Below are 17,732 nucleotides of genomic sequence, written 5' to 3'. Positions count from 1 at the left end.
TATTTATTTATTTATTTATTTATTTATTTATTTATTTTATTTTTTAATCTTTTAAGGATCAAGACATAATCTGATTCCTGGACATCTGACAACATTTGACGTAACAACAAACGGCTAAAAAGTACAAATCTGCCTTCCTTACTTCAAATGTATCAACAAAGAACTCAATATCTACCATGAACATCTGAAGCGCTGACATATAGAATGGTGTGCAAATGTTTGTGCACCTTTAGGACAAAATGCTTACATAGTGTATATGATATTTATAGTGAAAAATAATCCGTTTGAATTTTACACCTCTTTCTGAATGGGATATAAATATTATTTCATATTTAAAGCATGCCTTTACTTTTACAAGTGCCTCTAAACTTGATATCTTCTGTAGCGTTTAGGACTTTTTTAAGTTATAACTCTTAATGAAATTGGTTTTGTTGCAGATAAATATTAAAATATCAGTTTTATGCATGCAAAAACAAATTTATAGCTATCTTCTCTATAGAGCTGTATTCCATCTACAGTGACTTTTTTCACGCTTGAGATGATTGATGAACGATCGATTTGAGGATCAGCCATTTTGTAAACGTTTCTAGTCTATTTAAAATAGCACCCATCAATAAAAAAAATTCAATTCGGGTAAGAACTATCTAATCCACTTATCTACAAAGTATGATGGAGTGTTTAATGGTATAACAGTATAAAGTAACCCACTACACATTTTCATCGAACGTTGTTAAAACGGGAACTTGTGATTTCTGCAAAAAAGTAATGGGAGGATTATAAAAGAGTGTGCTTGTGGAGTGAGTAGACAAAAGTGAAATGGAGAATCATAAATAGAAAAAAAAAGGTTTTTTTTCTTTAGGCAGTACAGGAGGTTTCTTTATCAGAGAGAATCCTTTCTGAACTTTACATTAATCACCTGGCTGTTTGCTCCATATATATATATATATATATATATATATATATATATATATATATATATATATATATATATATATATATATACGTATATATATATATATATATATATATATATATATATATATATATATATATATATATATATATATATATACGCATATATATATATATATATATATATATATATATATATATATATATATATATATATATATATATATATATGACCAGCCAGTAGAGGGCGCATGAAAAGCTTTGGGAAATGGGACAAAGCCTATACTGTATGTAGAGAACAAAAGAACATGTGCTTCACCAACACAGAGCTTTTACTCAGTTTAGTACTTTTTTTCCGGGAAAACTTTGTAAAAACCTGGAAAACGATTACGCCGTTGTTTCTTCAGGAGCTAATTTCGACCGAAGGAGCCGTTGTGCTTCTTTTAAATACACCAAGTTTGTACAAATTGCAATGGGAGTAAATTATTCTGAACTCTCCACAAGTTTCCACCTACACTAATAATTATATCAAGTTTAAAACAGACCAGTAACACCTTTAAATTCATCCTGTATTCATAATGCATTACAAATGCTTGCGTAGCATGCATAATACCTTTATACTGAATAATGAAAGTCTGCTCTGGAATATTTTTAGATACAAGCAGACCATAAAAAAAAAGTAAAAAAAAAAAAAAAAAAATTATAAAATGAGGCAATATAAAATCTGTTCATAAGAACTTTAAGAAACCGATGACATTTATACAGAAAAAGAATCATTTTAAATGTTCACCTTCCTAAAAAAGAAATAAATATTATTTCATCTTTCTCTTTATATTCGCAGTCTTATTAGGAACAAGCCAGGTTTCCATTCTATTATTGCAAGATGTATATAACTGTGTACGTGAGCAATAAAGCTCCAATCTTGAATTCTTGAGTCGAGTTTTGATTAGAAATGATCAGATTATATTTTTCTACCAGAGCAGATCTGATGATGGTTCTGACCATTAAATTTCTATGTAACATGACAAGCTGGATGTTTGTCTTAACTCTGAGATATTCCTCAACTTGAATAGTAACAATAAATGAATAAAAAAAATAGAATGGATCAAATAGAAGAACTTTGTTAAAACAGGCTTGCTTTTAACCTCATGTTATCTTTAAGTCTCGTTATATTGCTTAATAATGCGTTATGAGCATGTATTGTGTAGGAATTTAGGTATTTATGTATGTTACATACAGTTAAAGATTATTTTAGTATATTTCAAATGCATTATGAATACAGGAAGTGTTCCAGATCAAAACATGCAAATGAGAGCTTTTCTTTATATCTTGTCTCATGTTAGGTTGATACTCAGACCCTGTTCGGGGTAACGGTGTGTGTGTGTGTGTGTGTGTGTGTGTGTGTGTGTGTGTGTAGGAGAGAGATTTTAGGTTAGAACGGTGAGGTTGGGGAGCGCACGGTCTCGGCGGAGCTGGGCGAGAAGTCCTCGGACTCGGAGGTGAACTCTGCAGGGGAGAGGCTGGGGCCGGCTAGAGGCTTCGACAGGAAGCTGCTGTGTGAAGGGTGAGTGGTGGTGGACTTCACATCCTGGTGGCGTCTTCGTCTGAAAATCTGCCTCTCCTTATCAAGAGCGGTGGTCTGTTGAAAGAGCAGAGGAAGAAGCTTGGCTCAGCTTGCTCAGAAGTACAACACAAACATAATCCTGAACTTCACACACCGCATCACAAACACTCGACTCTGACGCCAACGTGACCGACTGTCCGTCGACTCGCTCTATCGTAAACAATCAGAAAATTTTTTTGAATGAATTAAATCTCTTGGTCTTGTGTCACCAAATCTTGTGTGATCTTTTAACAAGATGTGGCCAAAAAATAATATCTTAATTTATAGGATAGATAGATAGATAGATAGATAGATAGATAGATAGATAGATAGATAGATAGATAGATAGATAGATAGATAGATAGATAGATAGATAGATAGATAGATACAACTTTATTGTAATTGCATTGTACAGGTACACAGCAACGAAATGCAGTTTGGCAAAAGTGTGCAAAAGTGCAGATAAATATCTAGTATATTTACAGCAAGTGGTATATGAAAGCAATATACAGTAAATAAATATAAAGGCTATATACAAAAGAATAGATATGTAACAATATATATGACCATACTCATGTGCATCACTGCACCACACTCAACACTACCTCTGTTTCTGTTTATATATTTTTATTTTCTGATATATTTTTTTTTACATTTTTTTTAAATTTTGAAATTGATCTCATTGAAATTTGCTATTTTTTTTCTTCTTTATATTGTACTGTATCTACTTGTGCTTTATTTTTATTTCTTTATTTTATTCTTGTATTCTCTACTGTTGGCTATTTAAAAAAAACTGTATGATTGTGTATAAGACATATAAAATTTGAATATTGAGAACGTGAGTTAAATTTCCTGTAATTTAAAATAAGTGAGATGGAGAAACTGGTTGAATTGCTTCACTGTAATATGTGACATGTCAAACTCTAATTCACTTATAATTGTTGCAGCCACAAATGAAACTTTATTTTTGAAACTTTATTTTTTCAAACTTTATTTGATGGAAAATTTTCTGAATTGACAAAAGTGCAAACAGATGATAAACTCTGACCATTGAAGGACACCTAGTGAATGCAATGACTTTTTATGATAGCTGTACTCATTTCTGACGCATGAATAGAACAGGGCTTTGGATGAATGTGTGTTGTGATATCACACAAGAGGTCTTGGCTCAAATCTGTCATGGATGGTTTGGACTATTTCATTCCTGAACACCAGGGGGTGTTCCTCACTCACTCACTCTCACTCATCTTCTACCGCTTATCTGAACTACCTCGGATCACGTGTCACGGGCGTCATCGGGCATCAAGGCAGGATACACCCTGGATGGAATGCCAACCCATCACAGGGCACACACACACACACACACTCATTCACTCACACAATCACACACTACGGACAATTTTCCAGAGATGCCAATCAACCTACCATGCATGTCTTTGGACCGGGGGAGGAAACCGGAGTACCCGGTGGAAACCCCCGAGGCACGGGGAGAACATGCAAACTCCACACACACAAGGCGGAGGCGGGAATCGAACCACCAACCCTGGAGGTGTGAGGCGAACGTGCTAACCACTAAGCCACCGTGACCCCCTATCCTGTGACATGTGCCTTTTTTTGTTCACAAGTGTTTGCATCTTCGGATCCTAAACCCATTCCCGCCTCTGCACACCAGTTCCTTGTATTTCCCCAAACACCATTTCTATTTATCCTTTGGTCTTGTGTCTGTTTCTTGTTGTGTCCTCATAGTTGTGTCCTTCCTGTATCTAGATTTTCTTTTCAGTCTAATGTCCTTGGTTTTGGCATTCTACAGTAGTATCCTGTTTTTGTATTCTTGTTTAGTTTTTCCCTCATGATTCCCTGTGTTTTGTGAGTCTTACTGTATGTCTTCAATAAAACCCCTATTTACCTGCTATCCCTGCAGTTAGGTCTGATTTTGTTCCTGATTTCTGGCAAAATCTCTGGAAAATTTTGAAAAATTCCAAGCATCTCTGAATAGCATTGCGTTTGCTTGACCTTGCATTCGTTTCTACAACTGCAAAAAATATGAACTCCTAGAAGGACTGATAAAGGCATTTTTGAGTCTCCTCTTGGTGTGTCCACTATATGGATAAAACTATGTCTTCTCTATTGTGAATGTTGGAGGATGGCTAGAAGCTGGAGCACGGCTGTGAGGATTTGTGTTGGTTCGTAGAACAAACTACGTAGAACAACAGTGAGATCAGACACTGATGTTGGATGAGGAGGTCTGGGTTTATCAGTCTACTTCATCTCATAGCTGATCAGTGGGGTTGGGTCAGAGTCAGGTCTCTGTGAAGGACACTCAGGTTCTTCAACTCCAACCTTCATAAACCAGGTCTTCATGGAGCTCCAGTTCTAGTTCATGGAAATTGTAAAGCTATAGCATACAAAGACATTGTGGACAATTGTGTACTTCTAACCAGTGTGTTAGAGTTTGGGGAATAATTTGGCTAAACGAACAAACCATTTCCTGACATGAAATAAACTAAAGACCATGTCATATTGGACTTATGAGAAAGAAAACATATGTGCAACTTTAAATCACAAGTGGGTTGGTTTGTTTGTTTGTTTATTTATTTATTTAAAAATTTTTTTTTTTTTTTTTTTTTTTTTTTTATTTATTTAATTTGGCTATCTGTCAATTCCCTTCCACAAGACAGCTCTCTATCACCAGGGCTGTTGTGGATTAGCATGTGGTTTTTAACATGTCTTTGTTTTAAATAGCTACATAACACTCAGAGAGAAGTTCTTCCCTCTTCTGCTTCTCTCTGAGGTCACAGATATCCTTGATTGGTTTATGTTACTCTGATTTACAGAGCAGAGAATAATCCCTCCACTTCCTTTGTAACCAACGATCTCAGCCAATTACATTTTCTTGGACTCTTGTCTACAGAGGCCAGAAAAGCAGAACGGTATTGTCACAGCCAAAGTTTTGTCCAAATGTTTTACACTCGTGTGAAAAAAATTGCAAACTCTTACAGGAAAAAGCACAAGGAGCATTGTGTTGCATTACAAGCCAGCCAGAGTGTAACTAAACGTAAGGCACGCTCACATCACATTCCATCCGAGGAACCTCAGAGGAACCTTGGCCTCAGCAAATCGCAGCAAATCAAACTGAAAGCTCACGTTTATGTGACGCAGCAATGGAGCTTTGTTAAAGAGATGTTTAGCAACAACAACAAAAAAAAAAAAAAATGATGCAGTGAGCAAAAGCAGAGTTGTGATGTGATGTGATGTGATGTGGCTCAGATAATCTATGAGAAAGAGGAGAAGATGTGATGGAGACTGCCAGCAGCACGTTGTCATGGACACACTGGAGATTGGCACTGCAGGTTGGCGTACCTTATCCAGTACATCCCCGGGTGAGAGGAGTAGTCCAAAGACCCTGAGCGCTTGATGGAAAACCCGTCGTCCGGCTGAGCAGAGAGAAACGGGTGCAAGACTCATCACTTTTTATCACTGTCACCCTGTTCTGGATGCGGCTCGGAGCTACCGAGCTTACGGCTAGGGTTTATTAATTGAAATAGATCAGCAGGAAATTGAAATTGGAATTTTAAAAAATATTAAAAAAAAAATGGATTAAAGCAAACAGTTTCTGAAAGCTCACATTTGGATCGTGTTTACATTCACATACTCGTTATTGACTGTTTAAACCACCAATTATATAAATTCCAAAATCACATCAAAAGTGCTGATTCATTTTCAAGGAAAAAAGTAGTTGAAGCTGCAAAATTGATATGAATGTGCTCATTCTACTATACATCACTTACAGATACTCGTATGACAGACGCTGGATGTAAACGTTAAAAGAAAAACGTGTAATTGCTGATCTGATGACGCTTTTAATTTGTTGCTTAGAATTTGTTTTTGTTTTCGTCCAATGTTTTTTTTTTTGCTTCATGAAGGTTTCGGACCTTCATATAGAAGAGGCATCAACCCTGTGAGGATCCTGAGACATCTAGTGATGTACCAAATCAAGCTTCATGAAGATTTTGGACATTCAAAGAGAAGATTCCAACTCCATGTGGTGTTTGAGGACAACGTCCTCCTAATCGATACACAATTGTCGGACTGTACATTTATAATCACACCCTCCAGTGTCACCCAAATGAGGATGAGGTTCACTTTTGAGTTTGGTTCCTCTCAAGGTTTCTTCCTCTTCCATCTAAGGGAGTTTTTCCTCACCACAGTCACCTCAGTCACCTCAGACTTGTTCGTTGGGGATAAATACAAACACATTTAAAAGTTAAAAGTGCTATTCAAATAAAATTGAATAGAACTGAATTTGGTAGTGCTTGTAACAGAATTATAGCTGTAACTCATGAAGTTTCCAGTAAATACCATTTTTTTTTTCCATTTGTTACTAACTATGGTATGTGGCATGTGGTAGCCTATTGGTTAAGGTGTTGGGCTACCAATCAGAAGGTTGTGAGTTCTATCCCATGTCCACCAATCTGCCACTGCTGGGCCCCTGAGCAAGGCCCTTAACCCTCTATTGCTCAGCTGTATAAAAATGAGATAATGTAAGTCGCTCTGGATGAGGGCGTCTGCTAAATGCTGTAAATGTAATGTAATGTAAATAAGAACAAGCTGAGTGCTGAAACAAGACCTGAGTGTTTACAGCTGCTGTAACGTAACAGTATCTAGAAACGGATAAAAGCTAGTGACGTCTACTTTTTTTGTACTGGTGGTAAATTACTGTCGTATAAAAGGAATAAAACACTTCAAGACATGTCATTATTTTAAAGGAATCAAGTTAGTGGTTGCAGAAAAAAAAATGTATTTATTGACTAAAAAATATAAATAAATAATAATTGTCCACCTTAGAAACAAATCAAAAATAACTCAAAGTTAAAGTACTTTCTTTAAAAAATAAATAAATAAAATAAAATAAAAAATGATTGTATTTGAATATTTATAGAAATTAATAGACAAAAAAAAAAATCCACATAATGAAATTGCAGGGAGAAAAAAATAATTCTTCAGACATGTAATTGGCATAAAAGGAAATAAAAAGAGACTAAATTCATACATTTCTGGTGAAAGGAGAATGGATGTAAGTGTGAAGTGTATTTTAGGTGCAGGGTTTGAATGGAATGTAATGTGCAGGAGTTTGTTAATGTTTATGTTACATATTATTGTGTAACAACTGCATACATACTGTACTGTGGTATGTATGATAGAATGAAATAAAAAATAAAGAAATAAATATTAAAATAAAATGAGAAGCAAACAGTTGCGTAAAGGAAAGTTTTATCAGATTTTCCCTGACAACAGTGCTGACGGTCGACGACACGGAGGCAGCGAGAGGAGGATTAACAGCGAACAGGAAATGAGGTCAGCAGCAGTGACTTAGAGAGAAAGGAAGGAGGAAGTTGCAGGATGAAAATGATAGATCAAAAAGAGCACACGATGGAGTCAAGAGCCACAATGTCACACGTTTCCTGATCCTCGACTGGCCTCACAGAAGTTTTGGCACCCTTCCTGACATTGAGCATGAATCTAAAACAAGTTATTGTGAGTTTAAAAATATTCCACATGTTTTAATTGCATTATTCCTTGTAACAAAGCTAACGTTCATTTCATAATTATTGGCACCTGCCGGTTAACATTTTATTGATCCTCTTCTTCTAATGAAGAACAAGATCAGGAAGTGCTTACAGTACATGTTTGCTTTAGTTCAAATCATAAGGGGTGCCAATACTTCTGGAGTTGATGAAAAGGTGTGGAGCCTCAGTGGATTGCAGCAACATATATTTTTTTACACAGAGAAAAATCTAATCAATAGTATGTATTAAAATAAACTAAAAAGCATAGAGGAATGAAGACAGAGTGCTTTACACTTGCTTCTTCGTCGACCTTTTTAAAAACGATGTCAGACTGATATTGTTTCCTGTTCAGTTTATTACTTGGCATCAGTGGAATTCATGACAGTAAAGTACCAATAATATCATTCTAAATGTTCTACGGAGAAACCGCTTTCTTGAAAGCGTTGCTCTAAACAACGGCCATGATACCGTGAACATTTATAAGATTAAGGGGTGCAAAAACTTTTGTTTTTGAAGCTTAATTAAAATAAAATGACTGCCTATTGATGCTGATGCTGATATTATGAGCAACACAGGACTGTTGAATGAAAAAAAAAAAGTTTATAGTAATTTCTTTTATATTCTGATAGATCAGACTTTATATATATATTTATAAAAAAATTATTAGAAACTTTTTTTTTTCGATCTATAATGAGTCAGGACTCGTATCTCGTGTCTGCTTTCAGTGTGAGACGTGTGTTTTTTCCCTCTGTTGATCTTCTTACACTGAATTTTAGTGGTTGAAGATTTCAATTTTTAAAAAAAATCTACAATTTTTATTTTTAATGCTTATGAACAAACACTTGGTGTATCAGAGAGCAGAAATAACCATTTATTTTAAGATAGAAACATTTGCGTGAATAAAACTTAACTTTTCTATGAATAATATTACTCTACTAGGTTTGATAAAAAACAAAAATATACAAATTCTCAAAGTTTTGAGTGTCCTGATCAGGCAGAAATTCTTTTTGGTGAAAGCTTTGAGTAGAGTTAATATTTACAAAGGAAACAGCAGAAGAATCATGAGATAGTGAAAGTTAACAAAAAAAAAAAAAGTTTCTTACTGTTATAACAGAGACGCCAGGTTTTGTGCTGCTGGACTTGGAGCCTGTGATGAAGTGCTTCTTGATTTTTCCAGCCACTGACAGCTGATGCTCGTTCTCAGACAAGCCGTCGTCCTGGCAAACAGACCAAACAGACAAAACGTCACGTCAGGTGATGTTTAATCGAACCGCTGCTGAAATAAAACGATCAGTTTACATAGGAATCAGTTGGTAAATCTCTTACGTTGACCCACGGATGATCTAAAACATGCAGAGCCGTGTATCTCTGCTCGACATCCACCTGCAGCATACACGTGATGAGATCCTGCAAAGGGCCACAGACACAGTGTGGAGTGAGATACGAAAGAATCAGGAATAATAAATACACAATAACACACACTCGTGAGTTTTGCGTACCTTCGCAGAATCGGACACGTTGTCCCAGTATGGCAGAGGAAAATCCAGCTGTCCTGTGAGAATCTGATCAAACATAGCCTCCTGATCTTCGCTGCTCCTACACACACACACACACACACACACACACACACACACAGAAAATTCTGCATATTCATACACTGTGCCTTCTTCTGCTCTGGCTTTTAATTTCTCCTTATCACCTAATCACCTTAGTCTTGTTTATTGGCTGTTCCCAATAAACTCCAATAAGATTCATCTATTTAATTTATTAATTTATTTAATCTATTTAATATTTTAAATATTCATTTGTATACGTAGATGTTCTCACTGCAAAAAATCATAGCGAGTGAAGATATCTTGAGGAAAGAAAACGTGTGAGATTATATAAGAAATATAAGACCATTAAGCCTAATGAGACTTTCGTACTTGAGTACAACTATTTCGAAATAAGCTTCATGATCTTAGATTTGTTTAAAAGGAAAAACTGTATGTTTTAAAAATGATTTTGATAGTTGATTTCATCACATAAACCTGCTTTGCTGATAGATTTTAAATGAGCAAACCTATCTGCCAATAGAACAAGACTAGATTCAAGCTTGAAATTCTTAGAAGCTTCTAGAAAGTTTACCAATTATTTTAGCTTTATTGACATATAAAAAAAAGTTAAATCTTACTGACCGGACCTCAAGATATTCTAACTTGCTAAGTCATTTTGCAGAGTGTGAAAATTTGACCTCTTACTACTAGAGAGAAATTTATTGTCATAGTATTTGTTCGCCACCAGAGGGAGCCAAAGACACAGTGGACATGATAAAGCTCTTTAGTCATGCTTAATAAATACTGTGTTTGTGTGTGTGCGTGCGTGCATGTGTGTGTGCGCGTGTGTTCGTTTGTGTGTGTGTGCGTGTGTGCGCACGCATGCATGTGTGTGTGTGCGCGCATGTGTGTGTTCGTGTGTGTGTTTGTGTGTTTGTGTGTGTGTGTGTGTGTGTGCGTGTGTGTGTGTATTCAGAGAACTGGCTCAGGAATTGATCTTCTAAGACTGCAGGCATTTTTATTAGACAGAGAAATCATTTAAAAGAGTTTTACACAGCGCCCACTACATACCCACGGAAAGGAGGAAAGCCGCAGAGCAGGATGTAAGTAATGACACCAGCCGCCCAGATGTCCACCTTCAGGCCGTACCTATCAGAGAGAAAGCGTGCTCAGTCTAGGTAGAAGTGTACAGTTTTGAGCAGGAACTGTGTGTTGTGTAGGGCTGGTGTAGAGAGTCAGGGTGTGTGCGGTGACTCACCCACTCTCTGCAATGATTTCTGGAGCTACGTATGTCGGGGTGCCACACACGGTGTACAAAGGTCCATCTACCACCGTGGCCAAGCCAAAGTCACCCAGCTTCAGAGACTTACTGCCATCCTGGTGCTCATAGACCTTACACACACACACACACACACACACACACACACACACACACACACACACACACACAGTTTTTCTATGCCTTAACATAAAATAAAAAAAAAAATTTACACAAATGTTCTTATGAAGATAAAACAGTCAGAGTTATCTATTGTTTACACACACACACACACACACACACACACACACACACACACACACACACACACACACACACACACACACACACAATTTCCCTGCCAGCAGCTTTTTCTGCTATTAGTGGAGTGGGTGAGAGGATGTGCTCAGAAGTCTAGATTTAGCAACCTCCCTAATACTATAATCTCTCTCTCTCTCTCTCTCTCTCTCTCTCTCTCTCTCTCTCTCTCTCTCTCTCTCTCTCTCTCTATGTGTGACTCAGCTCAATCTCATGTCATGTCATTTCACTGGTTGTGTTGTGTTGTGTTGTGTTGTACAGCATTGTTAATTCTGTAGTATTAGATGTAAAGTGACTGTTGGTTTATGCTAATTAGTTCTCTCTTATTAGGTGGTTATTACAGAGTAGTTTCACTGCCCCTTCATGTGGAGTCCCAGAATATAAAATGCAAATCATTTACAAACCACAATGACTTTACTGTACAACTGGATGCAGTGGGAGACAAATTGTCAGTGTTTTTGCTAATTATTTTGGATCATTGAGACATCCCTTTAGGTTTGTAGTAAATATGCCCTGGTTTTCGGATGGATGTATGGATGGATGGATGGATGTATGGATGAATTGAATGATGGATGAATGTATGGATGGATGTATGGATGTATGGATGAATTGAATGATGGATGGATGTATGGAGGGATGGATGGATGAATTGAATGATGTATGGATGGATGGATGGATGGATGGATGGATGAATTGAATGATGGATGGATGTATGGATGAATTGAATGATGGATGGATGGATGGATGGATGAATTGAATGATGGATGGATGGATGGATGGATGGATGAATTGAATGATGGATGGATGTATGGAGGGATGGATGGATGAATTGAATGATGGATGGATGGATGGATGGATGTATGTATGGATGAATTGAATGATGGATGGATGGATGGATGGATGAATTGAATGATGGATGGATGGATGGATGGATGGATGAATTGAATGATGGATGGATGGATGGATGGATGGGTGGGTGGATGGATGGATGGATGGTTGGATTGTTGGATGGATGGATAAATGGATTCATGGATGGTTGGACTGAAGGTTAGATTGATGGGTGGATTGATGGATGGGTTGATTGATGGATGGATTGATGGAAAGTATTTAAATCGTGATTAATCGCGTACCAGAAGGTTCTCAGGTTTGATGTCTCTGTGCACTACGTTTAGGCTGTGCAGGTACTTGATAGCGCTCGCCAGGTTGTACAGCATCCCGCTGGCGTCCCGCTCCGTATACTTATTTGTGGATGTGATCGCATCAAAGAGGTCGCCACCCTACAGGTACACACAAACATCAGAAAATGATCTACGAAATAAAAAAAACGAGGTCTGTATGACATGACCTCCAAATATGTCACTTTAACTCACTAAAACTAATCATATTAAAGTGTTTTCTCTAATATCTGTTCAACTGGCCTAGAAATGTTGACATCTTTAACCTTACAACAGATGTAACAACGTCATGAATATGCATCGATATGCAAATTAGAAAGATGAATTAGGGACGTTTGCTGTTATATTTGTACAAGGGTCTGGAGAAGGACAGTGTTGTTTTTATTATGAAACTTTAATACATTTTCAAACTAATTGTTCAATATTGTTCTATTAAAGTAATTAACTTACACTAGAAGAGATTAATCAGATTCATAAACAACATTAACTCAATATAACAAGCTGCATCTGCACAAAATGACCCGATTATGCTAGATCACATTGTGAATTCCAAATAATTAAAATATTTTTAGATTTACTTTAATTCTGCACTTATAATATGTGCAAAATATAATTATAATGAATATATTTAAAATAATATGTTTAAATGAGCTTCCGTATTATGCAGAATACAATAGATAAAACCCGTATAAATGCCATACAGACTCAGGACAAAACTACATTAATTCAAGTATTTCTTGCATCAGTGAACAAATTTCGAATATAAATGAAATTCACGATTAAATTCAATGAGCATTCTGTATAATTGTACTTCATGGAATGTAATTTGTTACCTTGACCAGCTCCATGACCAGGTAGAGTTCACTGTAGGTGTCCATCTCCTCGATCAGCAGGACTATGTTGGGGTGTTTCACCCTCCTCAGAATAGACACCTCATTCTGGATCATATGTTCCTGTGCACATACACAACATCCATCAATGACTGTTAGCAATCATCATACTGCCTTGAAGGGGTGTAACAACTAATTGTGACACAAACAAATGTGATTCAGGTGCGATTCATATCATAAAGATCAGCATACTATTAATTATTTTGCATCTAATGCAATTGCACCGCTTGAAAACCTGGGGTGCCAGTTTGTTGGTTTTAATATCCGCTGTATAGTGTGTGTGAACTAAAGTATGTTATAAGGGTAAATAGAGCTCTTGCTCAGCAACCTACAGAGAGAAAGAAAGAGGCTGCTGAAGCCGGACAGTTTACCCGACACTGGAGCTCTATTTCTTCTAAAATGCCAGAGATTCTGCTACAAAAATAATTATGTTTCAATTCAACATTATTTCGGAGACAGATACATTTTAGGGAGACTTTGTATTATTTTTTAAAGAAAGTTATTCATTGAAATAAATCCTTATTAGAAGTCTTTTCATTTAATGCATTCATTCATTCATTCATTCATTTTCTACCGCTTATCCGAACTACCTCGGGTCACGGGGAGCCTGTGCCTATCTCAGGCGTCATCGGACATCAAGGCAGGATACACCCAGGACGGAGTGCCAACCCATCGCAGGGCACACACACACACTCTCATTCACTCACGCACTCACACACTAGGGACAATTTTCCAGAGATGCCAATCAACCTACCATGCATGTCTTTGGACCGGGGGAGGAAACCGGAGTACACGGAGGAATCGAACCCCCAACCCTGGAGGTGTGAGGCGAACGTGCTAACCACTAAGCCACCGTGCCCCTCATTTAATGCAAATAAATGTAATTTTATAAAGACAAAAATACAGACAAGAATCGCTTTGCATTGCTAATAAATAAATAAATAAATAAATACGTAAATAAATACATTTTCCTTCATTAAATTTTGATCAAAAAATTTTGAGAATCGGAACCACTGGTCAGTGTTATGAACCGAATCGAATCAAATCATGAACGAATCGTGACATTCATCTTGCCTCGATTATAAAAATCCTGACCAGTCCACTCAAAGATCCCATTTTATTTATTCAAATTAGATTCACGCTCAGATCAGTAATAAGGTAATTAACTGGTTTAAGTGACTAATCGTACAGGCTGAATAAATAATAATGGATCAGTAATAGATATGATGGCTGGGATGATGGACCACGCTTTGAGAGCCGTAGTATCCTTAGAACACCTTTAAGAGCGAGGAATCATTCTGATGATTTGATGTTCCAGTCTCCGTCTCTCACCTTGCCTCTGCATTTGCCCTTGTTGATGATTTTGAGCGCGTACTCTCGGCCCGTGGATCTCTCCACGCACTCTCTCACCACCGCAAAGTTTCCGTCTCCAATCATCCTCCCCACCTTGTATCTCTCAGTTATAGAGGCAGGAACCTGAGGGCCTTCCTCCACCACTTCAGCTACAACACATCACATTTCAATCATGGACCAGCTTATGGATGAGCATTAGAGTATACACGACTGCAAAAGTTTGTACACCCTTTGGCAACTGGGTGTCATAATACCAAATTATTGTTTAAATATTTTGTAACCCTTTAAATATTGTGTAGATATGAGGTTGTTTTGGAGAATCATTGCAAAAATTAGCTTCTTATTATATGCATTTTATTTATCTTTATATACAAAAGAGTTGTTTTTTTCTGACCACCCAAAAACCAAAGGCATGTTGACGTTTTCTAGTATGCGGTATATCATTTTTGCAAACTTCATATGTATCCAGTGTCCAATACTGTACAACCAAAACACTTCTAAATAATTCTGATGGTATCATGTAGATGTTGTACTTCAGCATTAATTCATGAAAAACTGCTAATAACTAATAAATCCTAACTCATTTTAATTAAAGATAGCAAACACCTCCATGGCAACAAAGAACTACCATGACTAATTTGTCTACAGTGCCTGTATTTTGTCATAGATCAATCTAAACCTGTATAACTATGTGTGAATCTTTTCATATCGGTGGTCATGATTACGCTTAGTTATGATTTATTAATGTTATCATGAATGTCCTAATTAATTAATGCTGTAAATTCAGTTAGGTTAGCCTTAATGCAATGCTAATTCAATTCTATTTTCTTGATTATACAAGAATTTTGTTACCACATCTTTAAGCCCTACTGAGGTGAATGTTACGTTTTTTTTTAGTAAAATTAAGCTTATTAAAGAAACTTGTGCTAACTGCATTATTTTAAGACAGTGCTGAAAAGCTTTGGAACAAATAATAAACGTTAGAATGTTGACTTTTCTTAGTGAACGTGCTACGAGCTAATCTCTTATAAACCTCTGTTTCACTTTAGTAGTGAATTGGTATGCTTTACATTTTAAATGATTTGCCAGTCACATAATGGTTAATGTTGAATGTGGAAGCCTAGTGATTAAGGTGTTGAACTACCAATAGGAATGTTGTGAGCTTGAATCCCAGTTCCATCAAGCTACCATTGCTGGGCCCCTGAGCAAGGCTCTTAATACTCAGTTACTCAGTTGTATAAAATACATGTCGCTCTGGATAAGTGTGTCTGCCAAATGTCCTAAAGGATTAGACTTGGTCTCAAAGCTGAATCACAGACTTTTAGAAGTTGTTAACTTAAGCTATTACCTTCACTAGCAGGACCGTCACCTTCATCCATGGAACTGCACACTTTAGTAGAAGCCAGAGAGAGAGACGAGCCGCTGTGTTGTGAGCTCTGACAAACACAGAGTGAGGGAGTGGGTACATACAGTATTTTCTAATGATTTAGAGAGTAATGGAGTGAAATACAAACAGCTGAATCACATAACACATTTGCTTTATGTGCATAACAAACTATAAACAGTACGCAGTTGTAGATTTACGCCATTTTCTGTTACTTGGTCTGGGATTTGTTCAATTTAAAAAATCTTAAAAAATTTCTTCAACATATATCACCAATTCCCAAAAATATTTATTTAATATTTCAAATGATTTAAAGATGTTTAGGTTGGGTTAGTTGATTTACCCTTTTTACCAGAGTACATGGGTTCAATCAGCCACCGGAATAGAAATGGACTTCTGGGACATTTTCAATGAGTATAAATAAACAAACAATGTTCTGTCTGTGAGTCTGATCTATAATGAGTCAGGACTCTGTTGGCTTTCAGTGTGAGACGTGTGTTTGTCCCTCTGTTGATAACCTTACACTGAATTTTAGTGATTAAAAGACAAACACCTTCAGATTTTAGAATGTTATAAACCAGGACTTGGGGAAAAAATGCTCAGAGAGAAGAAATGGGTTTGATATCAGCATTTACTTTGAAGATACAAACATTTGATTGAAAAAAGTTTTATATAGGAATATATTTCTCCTAGTAAGCTAGACAGAAACATAAATACTCGTGAAAAACTACAAATTCTTACAACCCTGAGTGTCAACTTTAATATGAGCTTCATATTAACCACCACTGTGAAGTGAGACATGACAAAGACGTTCAATACCGAACATGAACACAATGAAAACAGGAGGAAACTCATTTTGTGTCGTCTTGGAAAAGAGCCAAAGTGTTAATATGGGTGTTCCACAGCCTTAAAAACACAACCCTCGAATAAAGACTGACCAGAATGTGAGGTTCAAGTACAGCAGCCCGGTTACCCTGTAGGCAACAGTAAAATGACCATAAGACCTGAAACACTAACACTGTGGAGTTCCTTACACTTCCTGCTGCTGTGCATAAGGTACAGGACAGAAACGCTGTAGGAATAAAAACAGCAGTTTCCATAGAAACGCTCTGTCCAAAACGTGCTAAGAATAACATCTGCGAAGCAGGTACGGTAAAGTGAAGTTCAGTACAGCTTCCTGCACTCACACCATGCCAGTGCTTTCTCACTTTCTGCTGCTGCTTAAACCAACACAGCAGCTTTAATACCAAATAGCTGTTTAATACATGTTATGTTATGTGTGTACATTAAATTGTTCTGTAAATGTATAATATACGTACGTGGAGTTAATAAAAGAATAACGCAATACAAGCATCAGATACGCCTGCATGTTTTTTTTTTAAGTAGGAATGGAAACAAAGAACTTCATGAAAAATGTTAAAGGTGTGAAATAACATGGCTTCCTGTATATGTGAGTGCCTTTTTTTATCTTGTAAGTAATATTTTGGGGGGCAATGTGAATGCTAGAATATTGATAGACACTTTAAAGGAATGTATATGATCAGAAGAGACATAATACAAAATGAAAGAAATAAAAAATGAATTAAATAAGTAAATAAAAATCTGAGTTTTTTTTTTTTTTTAATAATTGACGCATTATTTAGACAATATGAAAAATATAGAATAAAAAAGTAGGACAGGATGTTCGTTACTATACGTGTGATCACCATATGAATGCGTGTAGGAAGAAAATCAGCT

At 36.5% G+C, this 17,732-nt stretch overlaps 1 protein-coding gene across 3 annotated transcripts in view; it reads right to left on the bottom strand.

Annotated features, from left to right (window-relative positions):
• Positions 1-1,154: 1,154 nt before the first annotated feature.
• Positions 1,155-17,732, bottom strand: part of dclk1b (doublecortin-like kinase 1b) — a 50,885-nt gene continuing 34,307 nt past the window's right edge. For 2 of the 3 annotated variants that reach the window (XM_060888529.1, XM_060888530.1), the window contains 10 exons: positions 15,960-16,047; positions 14,591-14,760; positions 13,202-13,321; positions 12,324-12,470; positions 10,876-11,009; positions 10,689-10,766; positions 9,582-9,678; positions 9,409-9,489; positions 9,186-9,299; positions 1,155-2,551 (listed from right to left, as the gene is read on the bottom strand). In XM_060888529.1, the coding sequence (XP_060744512.1) occupies positions 2,345-2,551; positions 9,186-9,299; positions 9,409-9,489; positions 9,582-9,678; positions 10,689-10,766; positions 10,876-11,009; positions 12,324-12,470; positions 13,202-13,321; positions 14,591-14,760; positions 15,960-16,047 (1,236 nt within the window). In that variant the 3' untranslated portion in view covers positions 1,155-2,344. Of the gene's footprint in view, positions 2,552-5,875; positions 5,950-9,185; positions 9,300-9,408; positions 9,490-9,581; positions 9,679-10,688; positions 10,767-10,875; positions 11,010-12,323; positions 12,471-13,201; positions 13,322-14,590; positions 14,761-15,959; positions 16,048-17,732 lie in introns of all 3 variants that reach the window. The other variant, XM_060888531.1, reaches the window with a different exon arrangement.

This window comes from Tachysurus vachellii, chromosome 15 (genome assembly GCF_030014155.1).
Source record: "Tachysurus vachellii isolate PV-2020 chromosome 15, HZAU_Pvac_v1, whole genome shotgun sequence".
Classification (NCBI taxonomy): Eukaryota; Metazoa; Chordata; class Actinopteri; order Siluriformes; family Bagridae; genus Tachysurus; species Tachysurus vachellii.
Note: the sequence above shows the minus strand (reverse complement) of the source record. Positions and strands in the feature narration are given on the sequence as shown.